This window comes from Quercus robur, chromosome 2, assembly GCF_932294415.1.
Source record: "Quercus robur chromosome 2, dhQueRobu3.1, whole genome shotgun sequence".
Lineage (NCBI taxonomy): Eukaryota > Viridiplantae > Streptophyta > Magnoliopsida > Fagales > Fagaceae > Quercus > Quercus robur.
The window spans coordinates 32142157-32166709 of record NC_065535.1 but is presented as its reverse complement, the minus strand read 5'-3'; the positions used below and the strand labels follow the sequence as shown (position 1 = coordinate 32166709).

The 24553-nt window shown below is 37.7% G+C and overlaps 1 protein-coding gene across 1 annotated transcript; it reads left to right on the top strand.

Annotated features, from left to right (window-relative positions):
• The first annotated feature begins 1191 nt into the window (after nt 1-1191).
• Nucleotides 1192-3335, top strand: LOC126713365 (ethylene-responsive transcription factor CRF2-like). Its single transcript, XM_050413111.1, has one exon. The coding sequence runs from the start codon at nt 1989-1991 to the stop codon at nt 3084-3086; it is 1098 nt and encodes a 365-aa protein (XP_050269068.1). The 5' UTR covers nt 1192-1988; the 3' UTR covers nt 3087-3335.
• Nucleotides 3336-24553: the final 21218 nt, after the last annotated feature.

Genomic DNA, 24553 nt, shown 5'->3' with positions numbered 1-24553 from the left:
TACTACTGTTTTTAGTGTTTTTTGCCAATCTAATTTTGGACTATTCCTTGACACCACCAATATGTCTCCGACCTTTGTCAAGTTCAATGAGTTTGAGCCCACTAAAAGAACACTGGAACACTTGTTGATGTATACCAAACATTAATAATGTTTTCCTCTATAACAATTTTAGTAGCAAAATATTATTAATTAATAAAAAAGTGGTGCAAGTGATAACCCTGATTATAAACAATGATAACTTATGACTTATTTGTTGTGAATGTTATGATTAACATGTTCGCATTACTATTAGTAAAACAAGGATGCATGGTTAATAAGATCAAGTTATGTTTATTACACAAAAATTGTTACAAAAACCTTATTTTGAATTAAAAGTTAAAACTGTGAGTTGAAGTCATACTTTTAGTTTGAAAATGAAGTATGTGTGTAACAACAACTCGTAAACAGAAAATGTTACCCAACAGGTAAAATGAAAAAAGAGCCAAAAAAAAAAAAAAAAAAAAAAAAAACAGGGAGTGACACAGTTATATAATTGGCGCCAAATTCAAGGTTGCCTCCCACGTTACACTTAGCTGTAACATGACAAAATAATGAGAGGTTAAACGGTAAAATTAAAAATTTATAAACTCAAGTGGGGTGACTTGGTTGTACGACACTTTGACCACACAATTACCAAAATAGCCTCGTTATAAAGCTCAATAACGTAAGTTTTTAAGGAGTAATTAGGAGGCCATTCAATGGGCATTGATATGAATTTAATTAAAATCACTTTTTTTAAAAAAAAATTTTCCAGTCAAAGTAGGAAGTAGGAACTGAACCAAAGGTCTCTAAAGTAAAGTCACGTGACCTGCATCCCCATCCCTAACTCCGAGAACAAATCTTCTGCTGACTCAGCACCATGTCCCATTCTCTCCCATACTCTCATTGGATCTCTTTCTTTCGCCGGGCCCATTTCTCGCCACGTGTCACAATCCCACGCCTCCTTGTCCATTATAAGCTTAATTAAAAACTAAAAATAAAATAAAAAAATCTCACTTACACGACCTGTCGTTTAATTAACGTTGTTAAAGTTAAAAAAAAAAGAAAAAGAAAAAAAATTTAAAGTGGAAATTAAACCGGATTTAGCGATTACGGCTGTTGGGGTTGGATCCTATAAAATAGGTCCTTTCGTTGTGTGTCCACCGCAATTGTGCTTAATTCTCTGCGTGTCTTATCTCTCTCTCTCTCTCTCTCCCTCTCTCAAAGTTCACAACAATCACTCAGTAACAGCTTCTACTGTTCTGCTAGGAGAACTACCACATACAAAACAGCTCTCTTTTCCAAAACTCTCAGTTTCTTTTCCCACGCAGTTTCTTTTCTCAGAGAAACATTTGTGGATTGCCGGAAATAGCATATTTGTCGGTTAAAACCGGTTGATTTTTTTTTTTTTTTTAAGGATTGAGGTTTCAGCTTACCTTTAGGTGAACCCATTTTTGAGTTTTTGATTCGGTCGACATTTATTCTCTTTCCTTTTCCGGCAAAAGCAAAAAAATTTTGACACTCTCTTTTCCTTTTTTCCGCTTTGAAACTTTCCCAGAAATTTCCCCCTCTTTTTCTTTAATCTTTATCACATTTCATTTCCCATTTCTCTCTCTCTCTCTCTCTCTCTCAAAGACACACAGAGTCACGCTCACACTCTTTTTCTAAGCTCCTTTATTTGTGCCAACTTTCCTTGAAATTTCTCTTCCTTTCATAAAACCCCCTTTAATTTGTTTCTTCCTTTTTGGGGTTCTTGAATCAGTATTATTATAAATACCCATTAATGGTTTGATTTCTCTCCGTTTCAAGCTTCTCTTTAACGTGTTCTCTCTCTCTCACCTTTCTTCTTTTATACCCATTTCTCTCTTTATTCTCCTAAAGAATCTCAATTCTCAAAACCCCCACTTCTTTTCATTCACATACACACGCTCTCTCTCTCTCTCATTCAAGCTTTCGCTTTCAATGCTCTAATGAGCGAATCTTTAGCCACCATGAACCACCACTACCAAAACCACAGTGCTCAAGTGAAATACACAGAGCACCGAGTCAATATCGCAAAGCTTCTCAAACCGGTTCAAATTTCCGAAACTTCTTCTTCAACCGAAGTAATGAAACAGCAGCAGCAACAACGACAACGCAGAGTTGTACGGATTTCCGTTACTGACGGAAACGCCACCGACTCATCCAGTGACGACGAAGACCAAGGACGCCAGCGAGTCAAGAGGTTCGTTAACGAGATCACTATCGAGTCGTCGTGTTCGACTCCTCCTCAACCCGAAAACGACACCGTTTGGAGGAAACGGTCTTGTAGTGGCAGAACAAAGAGTGCACGGAAAAAGTGTGCCTCTAAGGTCAGAGGAGTAACGAAGGTACCACCAACAGCAACAACGACGACGACGACGGAGAAGAAGTTCAGAGGAGTGAGGCAAAGGCCTTGGGGAAAATGGGCGGCTGAGATCAGAGACCCACTCCGCCGTGTACGGCTGTGGTTAGGCACGTACGACACGGCGGAAGAGGCAGCTATGGTTTACGACAACGCGGCTATTCAGCTGCGTGGACCCGACGCGCTCACCAACTTCACTTCTCCACCTGTCAAGCCCTCGCCGGAAAGTCACAAGCCGGTGGTCCTAACCAGCTCCGGCTACAACTCCGGCGACGAGTCTCACAACAACAACAACAAGAACTCACCTACTACTGTGTTACTACAGTGTCCCTCACCTTCAAATGAAGAAGCTGATTCGTTGATGAGGGAAACCCGAGATATCGGCGATTTGCGAGAGGAGTCAAGTGTATCGGAGAATTTTTCGGAGTTTTCGGAGCATTCGGGTTTTGATTCTTTGATACCGGACGATATTTTTGACTTCCGGAGTTCGGTACCGGATTTATTATTCGACGATACGAGTGTGAACGACAATGTTTTTGCTGGAGAGGATTTCGGTTTCGGAGAAAGCGATATGTTTATGAGTTCATGTGAGAATTTCGGATTCGGGTACTCGAGGTGGCATGCGGATGACTACTTCCAAGATATCGGCGATATATTTGGGTCAGATCCTCTTCTGGCTCTTTGAAAAAGACTATATGTATCGGCGATATATTTAGAATGTCGCGGTTCCTGTGTTGCCAAAAATCGGCAATTTTTGTATCGGTGGGAACGAGATATCGGATGTACTTTTTTGTTATTTTTGTTTTCGGTCTTTTTCGTTGTTTTTAAATTTTGTCTGTATTTGTGATTTTGTTTAAGTTGTTAATTATTATTATTATTTATTTATAAAAAAGTACTGTCCGTTACAGCAACGGTGACGGACTGAGTTTGTCTACGTGTTTCTTTTCTTGTTTTGTTCCTTTTCACAATGGCACGTGTCCTATGCACGTGACTAGCCACATTTTGTAAACAATTTTTGTACGTGCACAACCTTTGCACCACAAATTTTCTTGTTCGGTAGCTATTTATTTATTTATTGGTAAATTTTTTTTTTGTTTGTTTTTGTTTTAATTTTTACCATTTATAAGCAAAATTGTGACAAAAAAAAGTTCAAGTTTGGAAATGAATTTAGATTTAAGTACTTTTTGGGGCTGTGCAGTGCACATGTGTTAAAGAAGGCGAAGCTTGTGAGGGTAAGTGAGGATTCTATTTCTACAGTACACTCCTTTTCTTTGCCAGTGCCAGAAATGAAAGAATGAATGAGATTGAGACACAGCACAACTACAAGAAATTAAGGATGGACCCATAGTAATTTTTGTGCATTTCGTACAATAGTGGTTGCTGGGTTTTGGTGTTGCACAATAACTAGTTAGGTTCCCTGCACCTACCTTGTAAATTTGTAATTAATTGTGCGTTTCTTTTTTTTTTTTTTTGGTTTTTGGTTTTTGTTTTTTTTAACATTAATGAGATTTTTAATGTTATTGGTATCAATCTTGAATTTAATTAAGGAGCAGAAAGAGTAGAGTTTTGAACTGTGGAGACTTGGTGTCGTGGTATAGTCTATTTATAGTGATTCACTTGGGCCAATTATCAAGATTCCGAGTATGACATTTAAGATCTAAGACATGACTAAAAAACAAGTGGTGAAAGCTACATGATTATCATTAAGGGAGGGACCCATTGGATCCCACTTCCCAGTATGATATTACTATAGGGTTAACTCAAAACGAAAAAAGAATGAAAAAAAATGTCTAACACATGACTATATATATATACAATAGTGGTGAAAAGTACATGATTATCATTAATGGACCCGTTGGATCCATTCCATTCGTTCTCTAGATTTTGTTGCTTTTGCTCTATACAACTTTTAAATTCATTCATAATCCATGTTCTTATCTTTTTACTATCAGGTGAAGGTAATATTTTTTATTTTTTTGCTTAGAAGGTGAAGGTAATGAGTAGATCCATAGAAAGAAGGTTCTCAAATGACAAGGGAGCTAGGCTTTTTGAGAAAGCGAATATTATTGATACTTTTGAAACATATTATTACGATACATCAAAAGAAAAAAAAAAAATAAAGCATATAATCTTTAATTTATTCCAAGAGTTAAATAAATTAGCTTAAAATAAAATTTAATATGAAAAAGACCTTGTACAAAATGGGTAATAGATAAAGTGGAATTATCAAATTATTGAATCCATTATAAGAGAAATTACTATAACCGATGCCCATTTTCACTTAGCATTAACCAACTTCTCTATTATTGTTTCTAATTATTTGAGGGAGAAAGCAATATAAAAGAAAGGCTTTTGTTTCTTTTATTTCCTTTATTTGAGTCAAAAGGAACAAGCAATCATTTAATTTTAACGTTTACTTATCTATGGGTGATAATATTCCATAAGTTGTACTTTTTTTTTTTTTTTTTAATGAGAATTCCATAAGTTGTACCTAGGCTGATAATGTTACATCAAAATGATTGTGCAGACTTTCAAACCATACAATGAGCTAAAATTTAGTCTCCCAACATTTTGCTGAAAATTTGTTTAAAATATGATTGTACTTAAATAAAAATAAAATATTTTTATAAAATATATAAAAGCAAATAAACCAATAACTAAAAGATAAAAATTATTGTCAAACACATAATGCTTTTGAAGCTTGTTGCTACTATTTAATATATATATTTAAATAATTCTCCTTAAGTCAAACTATTTCACTTACTATCTAGGATAAATTACAAATTACACCCCTAAAGTTTGTGGGTGTTTGAATTTTATACTTTGAAATTTTAGAATTTGGATTTTACAGTCTAAGTTTGAGGTGTTTAGATTTTATATCCTGCCGTTTTAGAATTTAAATTTTACTCCCTAAATTTCGGGAGTATTTGGATTTAACACCCTCAAATTTTGAAATTTTAGAGTGTAAAATCTAAACACCCCTAAACTTTGGAGAATAAAATCCAAACACCCCTAAAATTTAAAGGGTATATTCCAAATTTTGAAACATCAGGGTATAATATCCAAACATTCTCAAATTTTAAAGGGTAAAATCAAAATTCTAAAATTTCAAGGTGTAAAATCCAAACAGTCCCAAACTTTAAGGGTGTAATTTACTATGTATTATACATTTGAAAAATTTCAGTTACTATTCATTAGACATTTTAAAAACTCCATGGATTAATACTGCACTAGATTAAATTTAAAATCTCCAAATTTACCTCACATTCTAGATTAATGAGTACACCACTCAAATATTGTGTGGAGGTTACAAAAGATTTATTTGTCTTGTATTTTGAATATCTTATCTTTTTTTTATACATGTTAAATGGAAGAGGCAAAACCAAACTATCATATTGATTAATGTTTAATACTATCTTTTTTATTACAAAAAAAAAGGCATATATTTTTGAATTAGAATTCAATCTAGTATCCCATCAATTTAAATCAAATATCACAAAATTTCATTTGCATTTGATAATTTGCTATTGATAGTAATCAACAAGAAAAACAAAACATAGATAATGGAAAGAGAAAATTTTGGTAACCCGAAATCAAATCATCCAAAAAAAAAAAAAAGGCTGACATGAGAAGGATTTGGCACGTGGCAGGGATATAACCAAGTAAAGATCTTGTAAATCGAAAGCCACGGGCATATACAGTTATGGCCGTTACGTTAAATATCGGGTTTTTGATCATTTATTATAGCTGCAGAGATGAGTAGATATTTTTTCCTACTTTTGTGTGTGTGTGATGGAATGGATAAAGTGGGGAATCGATGAGTCTTGCTCCACGTTTCGCTTGCCCAACACTCACAAGTGTTTAGTGCTAATATTGCTTTAAAAAGGAAAAGCAGCTTTGATTGGGCTTAAGGCTTCATTGGGCTAAAAAAGCTGGTATTTTGATGCCTTGGACATGGGATGAGAGACCCACGTGCACTTACTCTTACTTCTGTCTACCAAATGAAAAGTTAAGCACAATTTGGCGGTCATGAAAAAAAAAAAAAAAAAAAAAAAAAAAAAAAAAAAAAATCTAAAATCTAAATTACTATTTTTAGGTGGTGGAAACCTTTAGGGAGGACATGGCAGAATAGGAGTGTGACAGGATAGTACCATGACGGTACATGTTAAGTTTGGCATTGGCTATTTTAGTGGATTGAGTCCAGCATTTACACCTGAGTCTAGCATTTGCACAGTAAACTTTCTATGATAGGGTAATGAAGCCATGCTGCAACCTACGTCTTGCATAAAGAAAATAAGGGCTTGTTTGGTTTAAAAAAAATTGTCACTCATCACTCATCACTCATCACTCAATTTTCATCATCCATCACTCATCACTCATTACTCATCACTCATCACTTAAAATACCCAAATTTCCTACCCCACCTGTTTGGCATATTTTTTTGGTTTCTCATCACTCAATTTTTTTTTTACTTTTTGTGGGACCATGCCTGAGCAATATGTCATAAGTCCTGTTAGCCTACCCGCCTCACCCTCACGCTCTTCATTTCATTTTCTTCCCCTTCAGTCACCATTGCCCTGTTACTCTCAGTAAAGCTGTCCTCTTTCTCTTTCATTTCTCATGTACACACACATCAACAAGAACAATCCTATCCCAAACCTACGGCCAAACCATCATAAACATACAAACACAAATGATTACAAACACAAACTCATAGGTACCCACAGATGTTAAAATCAAAACCCACAAATACCCAAATCAAAAATCACAAATACAGACCTTATGCCCAAATCAAATCCGAACCTACACCACAAATCCTCAACCCATTTTGTCATTTCGGACCTAGGCATCTCAAAGAATCTCTCCGGAGATGAAGACGACAATGATGATGAGTTTCTCTGGCGTCGGTCTACAGCTGCGTCGCTCCAGAACTCCACCCATCTCAGTGTCCTTGCTCCAGCCGATCCACCTTGGTCTAGACTTCTCCGTGAGAAATTGGATGATGAATCGGCTGATTTCTCGCTCACGAATCTTTGCCTTTTGAGAATTTGAGGATCGGACAACTCAAAGCTCCGGAACAGAGACTTGCGCTCAAAGAAATCGGATAAATCCAAACCGCAATAGAAGATCCGATTCTCGTCCATGAAGAAAATCGGGTTCCCGGCTAAAGATGGGTTACAAGGAATGTAGCAATGGTTGAAGATAGGAATCAAATGCGTAGCTCTCTTTAGAGCATTCCGGGCGACCCGTAGAGCCTTTTCCGGGTGGGACGGTCTTGGTCCCCAAGACTTCGACCAGATCGTATTCTGAGCAATCTTTATTTAATTCTTCATTTAATGTGAGATGCAAAGGGAAAAGTACAGATAGACAAGAGAGAAAGGAGTAAAAAATTTATGAAAAAATGTTGGTTTGTTGCTGGAAGAAGGAGAAAGGGGAAAGAGAGAAAGAGAAAAAGTAGTTGGTTCTTAGGACTTGTCCTTGACACGGGTCCCACAAAGATGCATGTATTTACATTATTGCCACCGTCACTCGTTTTTCAGAAATTGAAAACAACTGAAAGTTTTTTTCAATTTCCGTGACTCAAACTCAATTTTTTGAGAATTGAGTCATGGAAATTGAGTTAGGAAACCCATCCAAACAAAGCAAGTCTCTGTGGGGCCCACAAAATTCAGAAATTGAGTGATGAAAACTGAGTATTGGATGATGAAAACACTTAAACCAAACAACACCTAAAGCACTCTGATATTTAAGTTAGTTCTATACTTAACAATAGAAATAGAGAAAGAGAGAGTGTGAAAAATGGTAAAATAGAAAGAGTTTTAAAGCTTGAGAGAGAGAGAGAGAGAGAGAGAGAGAGAGAGAGAGAGAGAGAGAGAGAGAGAGAGAGAGAGAGAGAGAGAGAGAGAGAGAGAGAAATGTGTGTCTAAAAGTGTCATACTAGACCCTCATACTATTTAAGTGTGAAATCGTTTCTAAATCGAGTATTATAATAATGTTAACGTGTGCATTCCGTCAATGTCAATTAAAATTTGCCATTGATCTACCCAAAAAAAAAAAAGTTGTATTAAAAATTCGTTTGGGAACAACTTTTTTAGTTAAAATTGAAAACTTTTTACTAAAAGTATTGTAGATAAAACTAAAAGTTAGTTGAAATAGTACAGTGGAACTCATGAATAGTATCAAAAAATGCAATATACCCTATGAATAGTAGCAAAAATAAGCTAAATAATAAAAAAGCTAACTTTTTAATCCAATGCCAAACGCAATCTAATTTTAACCCCCCAAAAAAAAAAAATTGTTTTTTTTGCCGTCTGCACCCATTTAAGCTTTTCCTACAATTTCTTAAACTAGGATGAATCTATTACATAGATTTATTCATAATTATTAATTTTTGTTGATTAAAAAAAAAAAAAGAATGGTAAGAGAGAGACTTGCCGTGACAATTCTGTCTATATGGATCATAATAGTTTCTATCGCTTGAGTAACCTCTCATTAATTTCTATAATAATACCGGAAGTTTGAATTACTTTATATTATTGTGTGAAGAACAAGTATTCTTGTACAAAGAAGACGCAAGTGGAAGTAATACTGTGTCTTATTTATATATATGTCTTCATAAAAATGCGAAATCTATCGTAATCTTTTTTGTGTCTCACATAAAGACGTGACAAAATCAACTTGCTTCATTGTCACATAATTAAAAACCCGTCCAACTTTGCATATATATATATATATATATATATATGGTGTTTTAGTAATTAGTTCTACAACTTAATTTGCACTGTTCTAGGATGCAAACAAGCTTTCTACTTTTTGTCATGAAAGAAGTGATTAACAATTGTGATATGCTCTCTTATTAGCAATTAAAGTTCACTTATCTTCTTTATAGTATAGAAAGAATGAAATTTTTTAAAGTGTAGATAAGTAAAAGGTATGGAATTCAATTGTATATTTTCTCGATATTCATAGGGTTTCTTAAAAGAACCACAAGTTGCAATTTGGGTGGTGCCTTTTTCTCAAAGCCAAATAAAAGGACCGGAGTGGCAATTCATGAGCCCTACAATATATAAAGGGAGAGAGGCAATCTCTCCTTCTTTGACGACATGTATATATATGACTAGACTTTTCCTAATCCATATGCACGTGAAATTGTTCCTCTTTTTTGTTCCATGTCTCACTCCTTTTGTAATAATAAGGTTCATTAACTTTTGACCTAACAATCTCAACTTAAGAAACGTAATCTCTCTCTCTCTCTCTCAAATAATCTTTACTTTGTCTTCAATTTGGTAAATTTATCTAAGTTTTTTCCTTTAAATTTTAATTACTTTGTACCAGACTACAAAATAGCTATGCTCATCTTTGATGAAGCTTTTTAAAAAAAAAAAATTAAATGACAACGAAAAGGAAGATTTAGTAATAATCATGATCGAGTCCTCACGTTGAAAAAGATGACAATTATGATGCCTTGAGAAAACACTTTTCTTTGGCACATTCATAGAATCATCATAGGGTATGGACTACTGGACTATGAAAGGTTGGGGTTTCCAGGTGACCATCTCGTGTCTTTGTCTGTTGGTAAACTTCACTAAAAGCAAACTTACTAATCATTCTCACGCCATAGTGGGCATCACCAATAGGTCAACCTTGCATGGTAACGTGGACTATATATGAAGCCGTTGTGCTATAATAATTCATTGAAAAATCTTAATACTTACTCGCTATTGCAAACTCTATACACGTTCTCTTTTGAAAATTTGATTTTAAGATATAATTTTAGTCCATGTGATCCATAGTATATGCACGATGACAGGGGTGAAGCCATGAATTTTTGTTTAAGGGAGCCAAGTTGCAACTCTAATATATTTATCAAGACAATCTCTACATACACATATATACATGCTTTTTTATTATATACACACACTTTTTTATTTGATAAGATATATATATACACATCTGTTAGGACATATGTGATTCACTTGTTAGAAACATATGTCACTATTTTATGTAATTGACTAATCATTTGACAAAATGCACTTTATTTGTATTTGGGTAGATCTAGAATGTGTTTAATACTTCAAGAAATAAAATTTCAAGTTCAAGTGTTAAAGTCATATAAGTTTGTCCAAGATTTAAGTGTGAAAAGTGTTGTTCATTAAAACTTGATAGCTAGCAATCTATCGAGTCTTGAAGAGCTGTTCTAGCCCATGGCTCGACAATAACTTGACAGATAGGTATTTGTTGAGGTTTATGAAGTTCAGTTTTTCAGGACTATTTTTCATTCAATCCGTGATTGTATGTTTGGGTTTTCTTTTCTCACAACTCTAGACATATAAAATGATTATTTTAAGGGCCGTCAAAGGAGACACAAGTTGCACAAGTGTTGAGCAAAGTTTGTTCAAGCAAATTGTGACCAGAGACAAAATTTGTCCTAGTTCATATTTCTTGTGAAGAAGCTGCTGTGTTTGTGCACTGTAGGGTTTTGTAACCAAGAAACTTCTCAATCTTCATCGCGTGATGAACTGAAGAACTTTGCAGCCAATAACTTTCTCTAGTTGGTGATTGAAGTCGCGTACTGGGATTCGCGCAATTGATTAGTCACGTATTGGGAGCCGTGCATTACAAGGAGAGATTGTCACTATAGAATAAGTCTAATTGAGTATTGGGGTAAGAGTTCAACTGTAAGTTGGTATAAGATACTGTGATTATTTTACTTGTAACTGCTTGTTTTGATAATAGTGGATTCTCGGGGTGGTGACCTTAAAATCACCCGGTGGAGTTTTTGCCGTGTTGATTTTCCCTATTCGTAAACAAATCAGCATGTTAATTTAATTTCCTCTGCATACTTAGTTTAATTGATGATTTGTTTGTATTACCACGCATTTTGCATGTTAATATGATTAATTAACAAACTTAACTAACTAATCAATTAATTTATCACAAGGAGTCGATTTGTTTTTGGCCTATCAACACCAAACGACAACAAAAAGAACTTAGTAATTTCAATCAAAATTATGTTTGATGGCGATCTTTCATAAAATAAAATTCATTTTTACTATTTTTATAGTGAAATTCTTAAAAATTTTCATTTTCGATACAAATTATCAAATTTTATATTAAAGTAAGTAAAAAAATTTTCAATTGAACTAATGAAATTTTCAAAAACATGAATGATCCAAAATTTGGAGGAATAAGTTAGGTTTTAAACATATTTGAAGCTATCTTGCTCTAATCCATTATGTAGTAACTAAAGAGACATTTCATGTGTAGTTTTAGTGATACTATTTTTTTAATGAGTCAATGACTTGTTAATTGCCACATAACTAGTTGAAAAAGATATAGATTCAAATATGTTTGGTGTCAAACTTTATCAAATATTTAACAGATATAAGAGCATATTTTACAATAAAAAGTAGAATTGTGAAAAATAATGATATGCCACTATAATTATTAGACCAATTTTTTTAAAAAGTATCATTGGACTAAATCAAATATTTGGCAAGACTAACTCTTATTTTTGTAAACTAAAATTTGAAAATATTAAAACAATTATATATATATTTAAAAAATTTTCAAAATTTTGGGGGGCCATGGCCCCCCATCCTCACACATAGCTACACTCCTGCACAGTGAGTATGTAATAAAGAATGTATGGCTACCATTACTCATGATTAATGACCTTAGATTTGATTAATCAAGGTTACGCAGTACAGCTTCAAAATATATGAAGCCTGAAAATTTCCTTCGTTCTGATAAAATCTATGAAATATGGTCCCCTTTGCAAGCTGGGCAGGCAATGATGCCACTGAATTTTGGCATATTAGCGGCTTCTCGCTGCACCACTGCAGCGCACCAGGAAATTAACTGTGGCTTAATTACACTGTAGGTGTATCGTACGTAAAAGCCAATAGTATATCAGCCTATGGCTCATCGAGGTGCCTGGAATTTATTAAATACATTTGGAATATATAAAGCTGATTTTGCATAACCTTCTTATCAGATTCCAGCCTGCTTACCTGACTTGACAAACATGCTCTTTGAAATTAATAACCATTTCGTCTTTTTCTTTGTTTTGGGGGATGCCAAGTATTCAATTAGCTTAACATTTTCAGGGTTTCTGAACTTGTGAACTTTTGAGATATATATTGTAAAGAAATACTCTGATAACATGTTAGATTTTATGAAAAATATAGAGAAAGAATAGAAGCAAAATAGGGAAGAAATAAAGGTTATATGGTTTGACTAAACGGCCTAAGTCCACACAGAAAACCCTTAACAACTACATTTTAATTGTACTCAATTTTAACAGCTACAATAAACCCAATATGAAGTTGACTACGGTTAACCATATAATAGATTACAGTTAATTACTTGACTTGTAATACAAGTTGTATTCTTGACTTGCATATCAAAAATATTGGGTTCTATTTCTATGCCTCTAACATATATAATAAGTATAAGAATACAATTTTTTTTACAAAGTATATATCATTGGAAGGTCTTTGTGTAAAAATGGTAATTCAAAGGATTACTAATTACCATATGAGGATGGGAAGAGATATAATTTTTTTTTTTTTTTTTTAAATTTTTATCTCAAGGGGTGCTTATTGCAGGGCTACAGAGAGTGATAACTCAGAGGGGAAGCTATACTGCAAGGTCTGAAACTGGGATTTTTTGGAATTTCCTAGCCCATTTGATGCATAAGGACAAGAAACTGAGTCTTACACTTAAGGCTTCAGCAAATAAAATTTGGGTCCCATACAATCATATGCATTTTATGGCAAATAAAATTTGGGTCCCCCACAATCATATGCATTTTATGACTACGAATGCAACCTCTCCTGGTCTTTACTTCCCAAAATAGGTATAAAAAAATTTTATCAAAAAAACAAAATAGGTAAAAAAAAAAAAAAAATGGTGTTCATATATTTTTCTTTTTACGTTGTGGTATTTCTCAAAGTTCAAATAGAGTAGAAGGAAATTCCTCGTCTCCTATCTTCAACTATACACAAGCAGTTATACAAAATTTATTTTCTAGTATTCTCAACCGGTATAAATATGTTGTTAAAAATAACTGTTAAAAAATGCTACTGGAATTAATAGGTCATTATATAATAGACTAGTTGAGTTTTGATTAAGATTGTGTAATATATATATATATATATATATATAGCCAAAGCTCAAGAGAAAATCCAATTAGATTTTAATTTGATTTTCAATTTTGTACCATGTATCCTGTTTAATTTTTAATTTTGTACCAAGTGAATTATTTATTGTAAAAATTAAAGAGTCTAAATTTAAGTAGATTCTAAATTGGATTTCAACTGGAGTCTAAATTCCGTCATGTGTCCATCTAAGTTTTTAATTTTTGTGGTAGGTGAAATACTGGGTGCAAAATCTAAAAAGTCGAAAACCAATTAAATTATATATATATATATATATATATATATATAATATGAGAAACCTTTACGTATTTTAGAAATGTATAGTTTTAAAAAAGTGTATGCTAATATCATATATCATGTATAATTTGAACCTCTTCTAAAAAATAATGTATAATTTGAACTGTATAATTGTGATTGTTTTCAATTGTACCTATGCATATGTACATGACTACACACTAATATACTAAAAATATTGCAAGAGCTCATAAATTAATGTGTTGGAAATTATAGTGCCAAAATATGTTGAAATTGGGTTGAGTCAATAAAATTGTGTTAGGGTTGAGTTTGGATCAACAAATGCTCAAATACTATAATGTTTTGATTTGCTTAGAGATAATGTGTGTGTGAGTGCCTTTTTCGTGACACTCAGGCCCAAGGATCTCGGGCCTAAATGAAAAGGAGGATTTGGTGAACTGGGCCTTGACTCACCGCAGCTAACGAGCTGTTTAAGAATCAAGTGGGATGCAGAGAATGCTCCTGACAATATAAAAAAAAATGACAAGCAAGGATATCGAAGAGTGCCAAAGATTAACAAGGTAAATTCAAAAGGAAAGAAACAGGTTTAGCAAAGCAATAAGAAATTAATGCTGAGGGGATCCTGGAAAATATAAAGCATGTTTCATTAATACATTATCTGTTGGATTACAAAAAGCTCACTAGGACGTGATACAAGGTTCAATCAAGTTCAAAAATTATAGTCTTGAATGGCTATTTCAGCCTTCAAAACTTGCAAAGTTTGATTCTCGTTAAATCCGAGTATGTGCAATAGTGGCTTTTACAAGATACCGGGAAGCAATATTTATTTTTCCCTTAGTATTTTCTCTTCTCCACAGATTTTTTGATAGTTTTTTCTAAAGAATTTCTTCTTTCTTGTGTTTCTCTCTTTTTTCGCTGGCTTTTTTTCACAACCCATCCCCTCCTTTTATAATGGAGTTTTTTGGTTTTCCCGGGGAACCGTTGGTTCCCCTGTTTTGCTCTTTTGCAAATAGAGCATGTCCTGTTCCCATCGTCTCGGTAAGTCCCGTTTCCGTTTTTTCTCATTTTTTCCTTCTTTCAGCTTTGATTCTTTTGAAAGTTCCTGATTGGCCATCTTCTTTGGGATGTGCTGAGGTATGCCCTTCTCGGCATCCCCATTTCTGGCGTCTTCCACTTTTCCCTTTTCTTTCCCATCTGGGCGGAATCTTGTTCTGCCATTTTTGAAAGTCGTTTGTTATCATTCTTCTTCCCTGTCCTGGTTCCTTGAGGCTTTTTTCTGTCTGTGCCATGAGAGGTAGCTCGCGTTCTTTTTGCTTTTGTTTCTTGTTTTCTTCTTCTGTCTTTTTCTATCGAGCTGTCCTAGTCTTCCTTTGTCTTTGTGCCTGAAGGGATCTGTGCCTCTTGGTGGTTCCTGAGGATCCTTGCTTCTTATCCCTTGCCGTGGTTCTTTTTTTTTTGGATACTTCTTTGTCTGGGTTTCAGGATCCTCTGGGCCTTTCTTTTATTTCCTCATGGGTCTCCTGTATCTACTACTTAGGGCTTAGGTTGATTTTTCCTTTTAGGCTTGACTTATTCTTTTTGGGCTTATTTCACTATGATCCCTTTTAGACCTCAACATTTAGCCCCTCGAGCTCATGGGTTGCCTGAAGCCCACGCGTGAGTGATTTAGGTTTCCTAAGATTTTTGTGGGATCCCCTTTTTCTCAACTTCTACTGGGTTCCCTTCCTTTTTACTTGGGATCCCGGCCCTTTTCTGCTGCTTTTGGTCACCTCCTTTTTGCGTGTTGCGTTCTCTTATAATTATTATTTTTTGCAGCTTCCTCTTTGCACGGGACGTGGCAGTTGAGTATTTGAGGTAAAACTCCTCTACCCACTTTTCTCGTTTCCCGTTACTTCTCATTAATAACCGCTGATTAATCCCTTCTTCAAATTAAATTTGTTGGCAACTGGCGCGTCTTTCCATAAACTGTCTTCCCCAACTGCTATTTGCGCCTTTATTGTAACCGTTTCATCTTATCACTTTGCTTCTCTGAGTTTTTCATTCTTTGAGTTTCTCTTTCTTTTTCTCTTCTTCTGTGTTACTCTGGTCTTCCCCCTTTTTGCACTTTCAATCTCCTTCCTTCTCATTGTACGTGTTGTTCCAATGGCTTCTTCTTCTTCCCGAAAGAGGAGAGAGCGTACCCCCAGTCCTTCTGAGGGTGAAGGTTCTTCTGGTTCTACTCCGAGCGATTCTTGCGAGGTTATCGAACGTCCGGCCTTCCCTTTACGGGATCCTTGGTATTCTCTCAGTTCATTTTTCCCTCATGTATCTCATGGTGAGGCTCCTCCATCCCCTCATGCTTGGATGTTTTCTGGCCAAGTGGGTTTCGCTGGTTCCACCCAGGTTCCTGACCCTAGAGAGATTTTTGATCTTCAGATTAGACAAGGAATTCGAGAGGTGGTTCCTATCTTCTTTGATTTTGTCCTGGGAAAGATTCAGGGCTGGCCTATATGGGTAGACAAGAAACTGTCTGATGCTGAGTTTGTGAGTCGCTTGGAGCGCGCCGGTATCCTAAAGGCAGTGGCTATTTCCAGAAACCTTGAGGGCTTCAGAGACGCCAAAGGGCTCAGGCATCTGGTACGTCGTTGGTGCCCTTCCCTTCATACTTTTTTCCTTTTCTGTTGGTGAATTGACAATTACCTTGGAAGATGTGGTTAATAACTTCCTCATCCCGGTATTTGGTGACGAGAGCCCCTTTGATATTAACCTTTCTAGTGAGGATCTTGTGGTAGAAGATAAATTATTTGGTCATTTTGGTGGTCGCGCTGCCCCTTCTGGTGGTAAGCCAGCTAGGATGGGGAGATGGGTGATGAACCTCTCTCGTAAGAAAGATAAGGAAGTGAGGTGGGCTGGTTTTCTGGCTTTTTGGCTTAGCAAATTCTTGTTTAGTGAGTTTCCTGGGTACAGAGTTAAGTCTTCCTTTTTTCCGTTGGCAATCAAGTTGGCTCGAGGTACCCAATATCCTTTGGCCCCTCTGTTCTTGGGTCATGTTTACTCTCTATTGGACTAGCTTCATGGAGATGAGACTGAGGATGATTCTTGTTATGTGATTACTTCATCTCTTCACCGTGCTATCCTTCAGATTTTCATGTGGGACCGTTCTGTAGCTACTTTGGCCAAGTGCAGAAATTTGAAATTTGTGAAGGACAAATTCCAAGGATCCCCCGACATAGTGAAAGGTCTTTGTGGCAATTCTACTGATGCCTTTCCCATTATCTTTTGTTGGATTAGCTTGAAAGGTGGTGGCCTCAATCATGTGGAAATATTTGACCAAGCAGGGAACTTACATTGGAGATCCCCTCGTGAGTTTGGCCTTGGCTTTGCGTGTGATTCTGTATTGTCTTCTTTTTTATCTTCTATATGTAATACCTTTGACTTGAGTCGTGGTGATGAGGGCAGTCTGGCTTATCTTGCCTGCATTAGCCCCTCCTGGCTTCCTGTGCCTTCTTCAAGTGGCCCAAAATATACTAATTATTCAGCACACCGGGTGCTCCGACAATTTGGTTTTGACCAGGACATTCCTCCAGTCTTTAAGGACGTGGTGCCATCCCTTCCTTCTTTGGATCATTTCCTGAGGCTGCAGGCCTTTTCTTATTGGTCACGGAGGAGCCCCCAATTTGCAGTGCCTAACTCCCAGAGAGGAGTCTTTGCTTCTAGTGGCTATACCAGTTTTTGGAGAAGAGTACAAAAGTCTTTTGTTGACTATGTTGGTTCTGGTACAGTTCGGGAAGCCCCGAATCTTAGCATTGTTTCTGCTCCGACATCCAATAGGCGTTTATCCCTTCCTACTGCTGGGATTGTTTATGCTGTTGCAAGTAGCAAGACTGGGTTCGCAGAGTGGCATGCCTCCAGGGGAGGTTGGGTGACTTATGGACAGGATTTTCCTGAGACTTGGCTGGGTTATAGTCTCATCATTGGCACTTCCTCTGGAGTGCCCATCAAGAAAGGTGCAGTGGAGACGATAAGTGCTGCCACTGCTCCGAGTAAAGGTAAGGATGTCAGGCCGAAGAAAATGAAAGCTGTTGATGTTGATGAAAGTACAGGGGGTGTGGAGATAGGTTCTAAGACAAAAGGAAGAAAAACTGGGAAATCTCAAACACACTGGGCATCTCAGGAAGGCAAGGATGCCAGGGAAACTTTGGCTTCAAGGACCCGAAAGAAGACCAAGGTAGAATCTTCTTTTTCCCAGGTTCCTGTGACTGCTTCAGTCCATGGTTCTTTAGGATCCTCTGGTTTTGTATCCCAGCCTCCTTTAGGACCCTCTGGGCGTACTCGTAGTAAGTAAAAGACTTCCAGAGAATCTGTAGAGAGAGAGAGAGAAGGGCAAGACTTCTTTCCTTCTTCTCTCTTTTTCACTTGTTCACCTTGTTGCACTTATTTCTATTTTGCTCACGAGTGGTGGTTTCCTTTATAGTCCAAGCGCAAGTCTGATCACAAGAAAGGTAAAAGTCAATCTTCTGGTGACGACGTGGTATGTGTGTCCCCCCTTTTTTTGTTCTCTCCCTTTTGTTCTGATATTGTGTTGTTAGCATTTCCTTATTGTTTTTTTTATTTTTTACTTGGCACTACTTTTTCCTCTTCTTCTTCCTTTAGGTGGAGGTATCCCCTCCTATGACTGGTAAGGCTCTAGGAGAGGAAACTGTCACAGCTTTTTCTATTGCTTTTCCTGCTGTGGGGGAGGAGCCCCCTATTGGTGGTCTGGCTAGGGAAACCGAGCAACCGATGCAAGGTTCCCAGGACTCTCAAAATCCCAAAGCCTCTAGGATCCCTTCATCTCAAAGTCCTCATCTTGAATGCACTCCTAGTCCTATCAGGACTGTGTTTCCTCAAACCTTGTCAGATAAAAGCGCTTTGGGAGACACTCCTTTATCCAAACAAACAGGTAAACCTTGTTTCCTTGAAATAGCGTTACATTTCTATTTTCTTTTCCAGTTTTTTTTTTTTTTTTTTGAGTTCCTCCTTTTCCTTCTCCTTTTAGGTCAAACCAGTGAGAAATCCGCTCCCAGTGTTGCCTCTTCTTTAGAATCAGAAAGTTCAGAAGGTGAGTGCGAGCTGCTCCCATTGTGTTTCCTTTTCCTTTATTTCCTTCCCTTTGCCTTTTTTATTTTTTATTTTTTATTTTTTTATTTTTTTTATGGCGAAGCCCCCTGCATCTATTCCTTCCTTTAGCCACTTTGCCATTGGTTCTTCACCCTTTCTTCAACTTGCCTTATGTTCTTTCCCAGAATCCTCGGGGAAGTCAAGGGATCAGGAAGAAGAGGCTCTACCCCAAGAAGCCGGTACTAGTTTGTCCTTCTTTCTCCCCTTTTCTCTTTTTTTTTTTTAAAAGAATAAATCTGTTCTTCCTTTTTCTTTTTCTTTTTGAATATCGATACAAGCTTTGCAGATTCTGAGCCTATTATCCTTGAAGGAATTGTGAGACCCGTTCAAATTGCTGACCTTCATCTAGAGCGAAAGGCTGCAAGTCCTCCTGTCTCTGCAAGTGGTGACACAGTGATGGGGGATGCCTCGAAGGTGGCTGCCTCAGATCTTGATTCAAGGCTTTCCTCCTTCCTGGCTCGCTTTGATCTCTTGGAATTTAACAGTCTTCCTGCCAGCCATTTTCATGTTTTTGGGTCTTCTTATGGCAGCTTCTTGCGCTTCTCTGTTCCTGTTGAAGGTCTGCGGCTGTTAGAGAGTCTGCTCAAGAGTCACGGGGATTTCACCAGTGGCTTCAGGGGAGGCGTTTTTCTGGGCAATATTTTGATGGAGTTGCTATGTGTTGTGCTAGTTTCCCTGAGGAATTCTTCTATAAATTCTTTGTCTGAAGAAAAACTTTTGGAGTGGAGAGGGGTGGTCCAAGACCTTCTGGAGGCCAAGTTCAATTTGTCTTTTTTGTTGGATCACTTGCGTCTGTTGGCCCATACGCTGTTTCAGAGGCAATCATCCAAGAGTATAGACATCGAGATAGCTGCTGCTGAGGAAGCTTTGGCTCATGCTCACAAGGTTCTACAAGACTTGAAGGTCAAGCGGCAGAGGATCCTTTCTACTTTGACTGTGCCTGTTATTCCTCCGGATGCCTCCCTGTTGGCTGGCCTCATTCCTTAGCTTATTTTAGATTTACTTAAACAATTTGGGGTTGTATAAGTTTTTTTTTGAACATTGCTTTCCTCTTTGTTTTTTTTTTTTTTTTTTTTTTTTTTTTTTTTTTTTGTTTCAAAACTGCTTCTCATTTCTTAGTATGTGAATATGCCTTTTTCTTTGATATATTGCCTTTTCTTTCTTATGACTTTTTTCTTTTCTTTCCTGAGTCTTGAACCATGGTTTCCACAGGCTTCACTGTAAGTTCTGGTCCAGGTACCCGGTAATCTATTATGCAAGTACTGAACTGGGTACACTGGTATCCTTTCCTATATTTTTTTTTTTGAGATACGGTCCCAATTCATGAACTTTGACAGGTTCCCCTTTTGCCAAGTGCTAGGCTAGGTATCCTGGATACTTTACTTTTATCTGTGATCCTAGACCTATGCACTTGGAACTGTCTGTGGGATATTTGAAATTATCCATGAGGTGGATCCTAGGCCATATGTAAAACGGTATTACATACCTTTTTTTTTACTCAGGTATCCTTCCTTAAATCTATCCAAACTTGGTCTTTGCAGTATTTAAAGAAAGACTTAAATGTTGAAGAAATAGGAACTTCATTAAAACATGGTCATTTTTAAGGAACAAAGAAAAATCATTTAGTGCAGTATTAACCACAAAGTGTCAATCTATCATATGTTCCTGAACAAAATCATTTTAGACCGGAATTCATGATAAAGGCTGAAATAAAAAGATTAAAAAAAAAAAAAAAACTTAGCAGATAGTGAAGCTGGTAAAAGGACCCTGAAGTACCAGGATCCCCTCGTCCTTATGCATAGTATTACTTCAGCCATTTCTCGTTTATGAGTTCTGTTAGGACTGTCCTATCTTCTTTGGTAAGGTAAGAATACCCACTCTCATGAACTGCATTGATGATATAGGGTCCTTCCCATTTTGGGGTGAACTTGGAAGGCCCTGGCAGGTTCCTTCTCACGTGCTCCACCATCCTTAGTACTAATTGCCCTTCAGTGAACACTCTTGGGCGTACTGCTTGTGCATATGCTCTGGTCATTCTTTGCTGGTATCTCTGGCTCCTTTTCTTGGCCAGCTCTCTTTCTTCTTCTACCCCTTCTAGATCTGCTAGCCTCTTTTCATTGTTTGTGTCCTCACTTTCTCCTTAATTTTCCTCCAGAATTACCCTTGGTGTAGGAATAACTAACTCCACGGGGCTGATGACTTCTGTTCCATAGACCAGGGAGAATGGGGAGAATCATGTGGTTGTCTTTACAGAGCTTCCACATGCCCAAAGCACATCTGCCAGATGGTCACTCCATTTCCCTCCATACTCATGCTTCATTTTCTTAAGGATCTTCAACATTACCCTATTAGTAGTTTCAGCTTGGCTGTTTTCTTGTGGGTAGTATGGGGTAGATTTCCATCTTGATGTGGTATGCTTCAATTAACCCCTTCATATCTTTTTTTATGAATGGGGTTCCGTTGTCACTGATCAATTTTCTGGAGATCCCGAATCTTGTAATGATGTGGTTTCAAATGAAATTTGCTATAGCTGCTCCAGTAACTTTTTTCAAAGGGATGGCCTCTACCCATTTTGTAAAGTACTCTGTGGCTGCCAGGATCCATATATAACCGTTGGATGGAGGGTTTATAGGCCCTATGAGATCAAGCCCCCAAGTATGAAAAGGCCATGGCGTCGTTATATCCTGTAGGACATTTGGGTGAGTGTGAATTGCATCTCCCAGGACTTGGCAAGCATGACATGTTTTGACTAGCTCCTCAGAGTCTCTTTTCATCATTGGCCAGTAGTATCCCAACAACAGTAACTGCTTGTACAGCCTTCTCTTCCCCGGGTGACTTCCACAATCTCCAGAATGTACTTCTCTGACTACTTCTCTAGCTTCCTTTGGTCCCAGGCACCTGAAGGGATTCCCATGGTATCCCTTTTTGAATAAGATGTCATTCTGTAGGAAATACTTGCCTGCTAGCTTTTTGAGCTTGTAGGCCAGTTTCCTGTAGTTTGGCAGGATCCCCTGAGCCAGGTATCCTATGAAAGGAACCCGCCAATCTTCTGCAATAAACACCACGTAGCTTTCTTCTTTATCAATTGCCAAACGACACTCCTGGCATTTCTCCTGTATAATTGCTGGTTCCTTGTCCATATCTGGCCAGTAATACCCCATGTGTTGCATCCTTCTGTATAGACTGACATTTTCTGCAACTCCACATGCTTGGGCGTGTAATTCTTCTAGTTTCGACTTTCCTTCCTTCTCGGTGATACATCTGGGCAATATTCCTCCTGGCAACCTTCTATTCAATTCTCCTTCTATCTGAGTGTAATCCATTAGTTCTTTGATGTTCCCTCTAGGCCCTGCCTCTTTCATCTTTTCTTTGACTTCGTCCCTCCAATCCCACTGTTTGGACTCTCCGAGGTACATCCCTTGGAGGATCCTTACAATAGAATGTTCCTGCCTTCCTATTTTTATCAGCGTATCCCTCCCATTAAATGGTATTTGGGATCTCAGGGTGGCGAGCGCATCAGCAAACCTGTTTTCACTTCTTCGAGCGTATTCTATGCTAAAGGTCTGAAATTCCATCTCCAGCCTTTGTGCCCAAGTCCTATAGGCTGCTAAGTTTTGTTCCCGTAATGCGAAGTCACCTTTCACTTGGGAGACTACAAGGTTGGAATCTCCCAACACTCTCATATGTTTCACTCCTATGCTGAGAGCTATAGTCAACCCAGTTAAGTATGCCTCATATTCAGTTGCATTATTAGAGCATGAGAAACCAAGCTTGAAAGACAAGGGCATGATATCCCCATTTTCACAGCTTAGTACAATTCCTACCCCATTTGAAGTTGCTGTAGCCGACCCGTCAAACCTCATGGTCCATTTCTTCCCTGAGATCTCCATCACTGCTACCTCACCAGGTATTTCTTCGCTCAGCAGGCCTTCCTCCTTTCTTGGGAATTGAGCTAGCAAATCTGCTATGGCTTGTCTCTTGACAGCCTTGGGAGTTCTTATGCCTATATCATATTATGAGAGCAACACTAACCATTGTGCTATTCTTCCCGTGAGAAGGGGCCGGTGCAGGAGTGCTTTTATGGGGTGGGACTTGGTTACCAAAAGGATTTAGTGAACTGAGAAGTACCTCTTTAGCCTTTGGGACACATAAATGATCATTAGGCAGGCTTTCTCTATTCTGGGGTACCTGGTCTCGGTATCCTTGAGTGTTCTGCTTACATAATATACAGGCTGCTCATTCCTTCGGTCATCTTCTTGTGCCAGCAAAGCTCCTATTGCCTGGGAGTTTGATGCTAAGTATAGTAGCAGAGGTTGCCCACGTATTGGTGCCTGGAGGGTGGGTAAATGATTCATGATGTCCTGAATTCTTTAAAAAGCTTCCTGCTGCTCCGTTCCCCAGGTAAATTCATTCCCCTTTTCCAACAGTTTGGATAGACCTGCTGTAGCTGAGGCTAAACCAGGCACAAATCTCCTAATATAGGAGACCTTTCCCAGGAAGCTTTTGAGTTCCCTAACAGTAGTTGGTCTTCTCATTGTAGCGATAGATGTGGCCTTAGCTAGATCCACACTTATGCCTTTGTGATGTACCAGGAACCCCAGGAACCCAAGGAACTTTCCAGCAGACACTCCAAAGGCGCAATTCATGGGGTTCATACGTAACTTGTACTTCCTGCATCTCTCAAAGACTTGCTCAAGTACTTGGAAATGTCCTGTTCTGGTTTTTGACTTGACCACAATATCATCTACATAATCTTCCATCTCTTTATGCATCATGTCATGGAAAATGGCTGTCATGGTCCGCTGATACGTAGCCCCCGCATTTTTAAGGCCAAAGGGCATTACAATGTAGTAAAAGTTCCCAATCGGAGTTCTGAATGCCGTCTTCTCTGCCTCTTTGGCTGCCATGCGGATTTGGTTGTACCCACTATACCCATCCATAAATGAGAACATTGAGCTTCCTGCAGCTGAATCTATAAGGAGATCGATATTGGGCAAGGGGAATTCATCTTTAGGACATGCCTTGTTCAAGTTGCGAAAGTCTACACAGCAACGGATCTGATCATTTTTCTCTTCACAGGTACAATGTTGGAAAGCTATTTTGGGTGTTGGATGGGTTTGGTAAAACTAGCTGTTAGCAATTTTTTGACCTCTTGAACTATTTGAGCTTCTACCTCAGTGTGGAAGACCCTAGCCGGTTGAACTACCGGCCTCATCCCTAGGTCCATATTAAGAGAATGGACTACCAATCCTGGGTCTAAACCAGGCATCTCATCATAGGTCCATGCGAACACATCTCTGTATTTTTGAAGCAAGGTTACCAGTTGTTCCCTTTCTTGTGCCACCAATTGACTGCTAATGAAGACAGGCTTTTGGGATCCCGGTTCTGTTCCCAAATCTATTTCCTTTAATTCTTCCTCAGGCTGAATTTGAGCCTCCTTAACTGGTTCTTCTGGAATTTCTTCTTGGGCCATCATGCAGCTTGGTGGTCCAGGACCTTCCTGCACAATGCATTCAGGTCCCGCGCACCTTCACAAACGATAGATTAGCCTCCCCCCAAGTTCCCGCACCACCACACATTCTCGGGATCCTGAAGA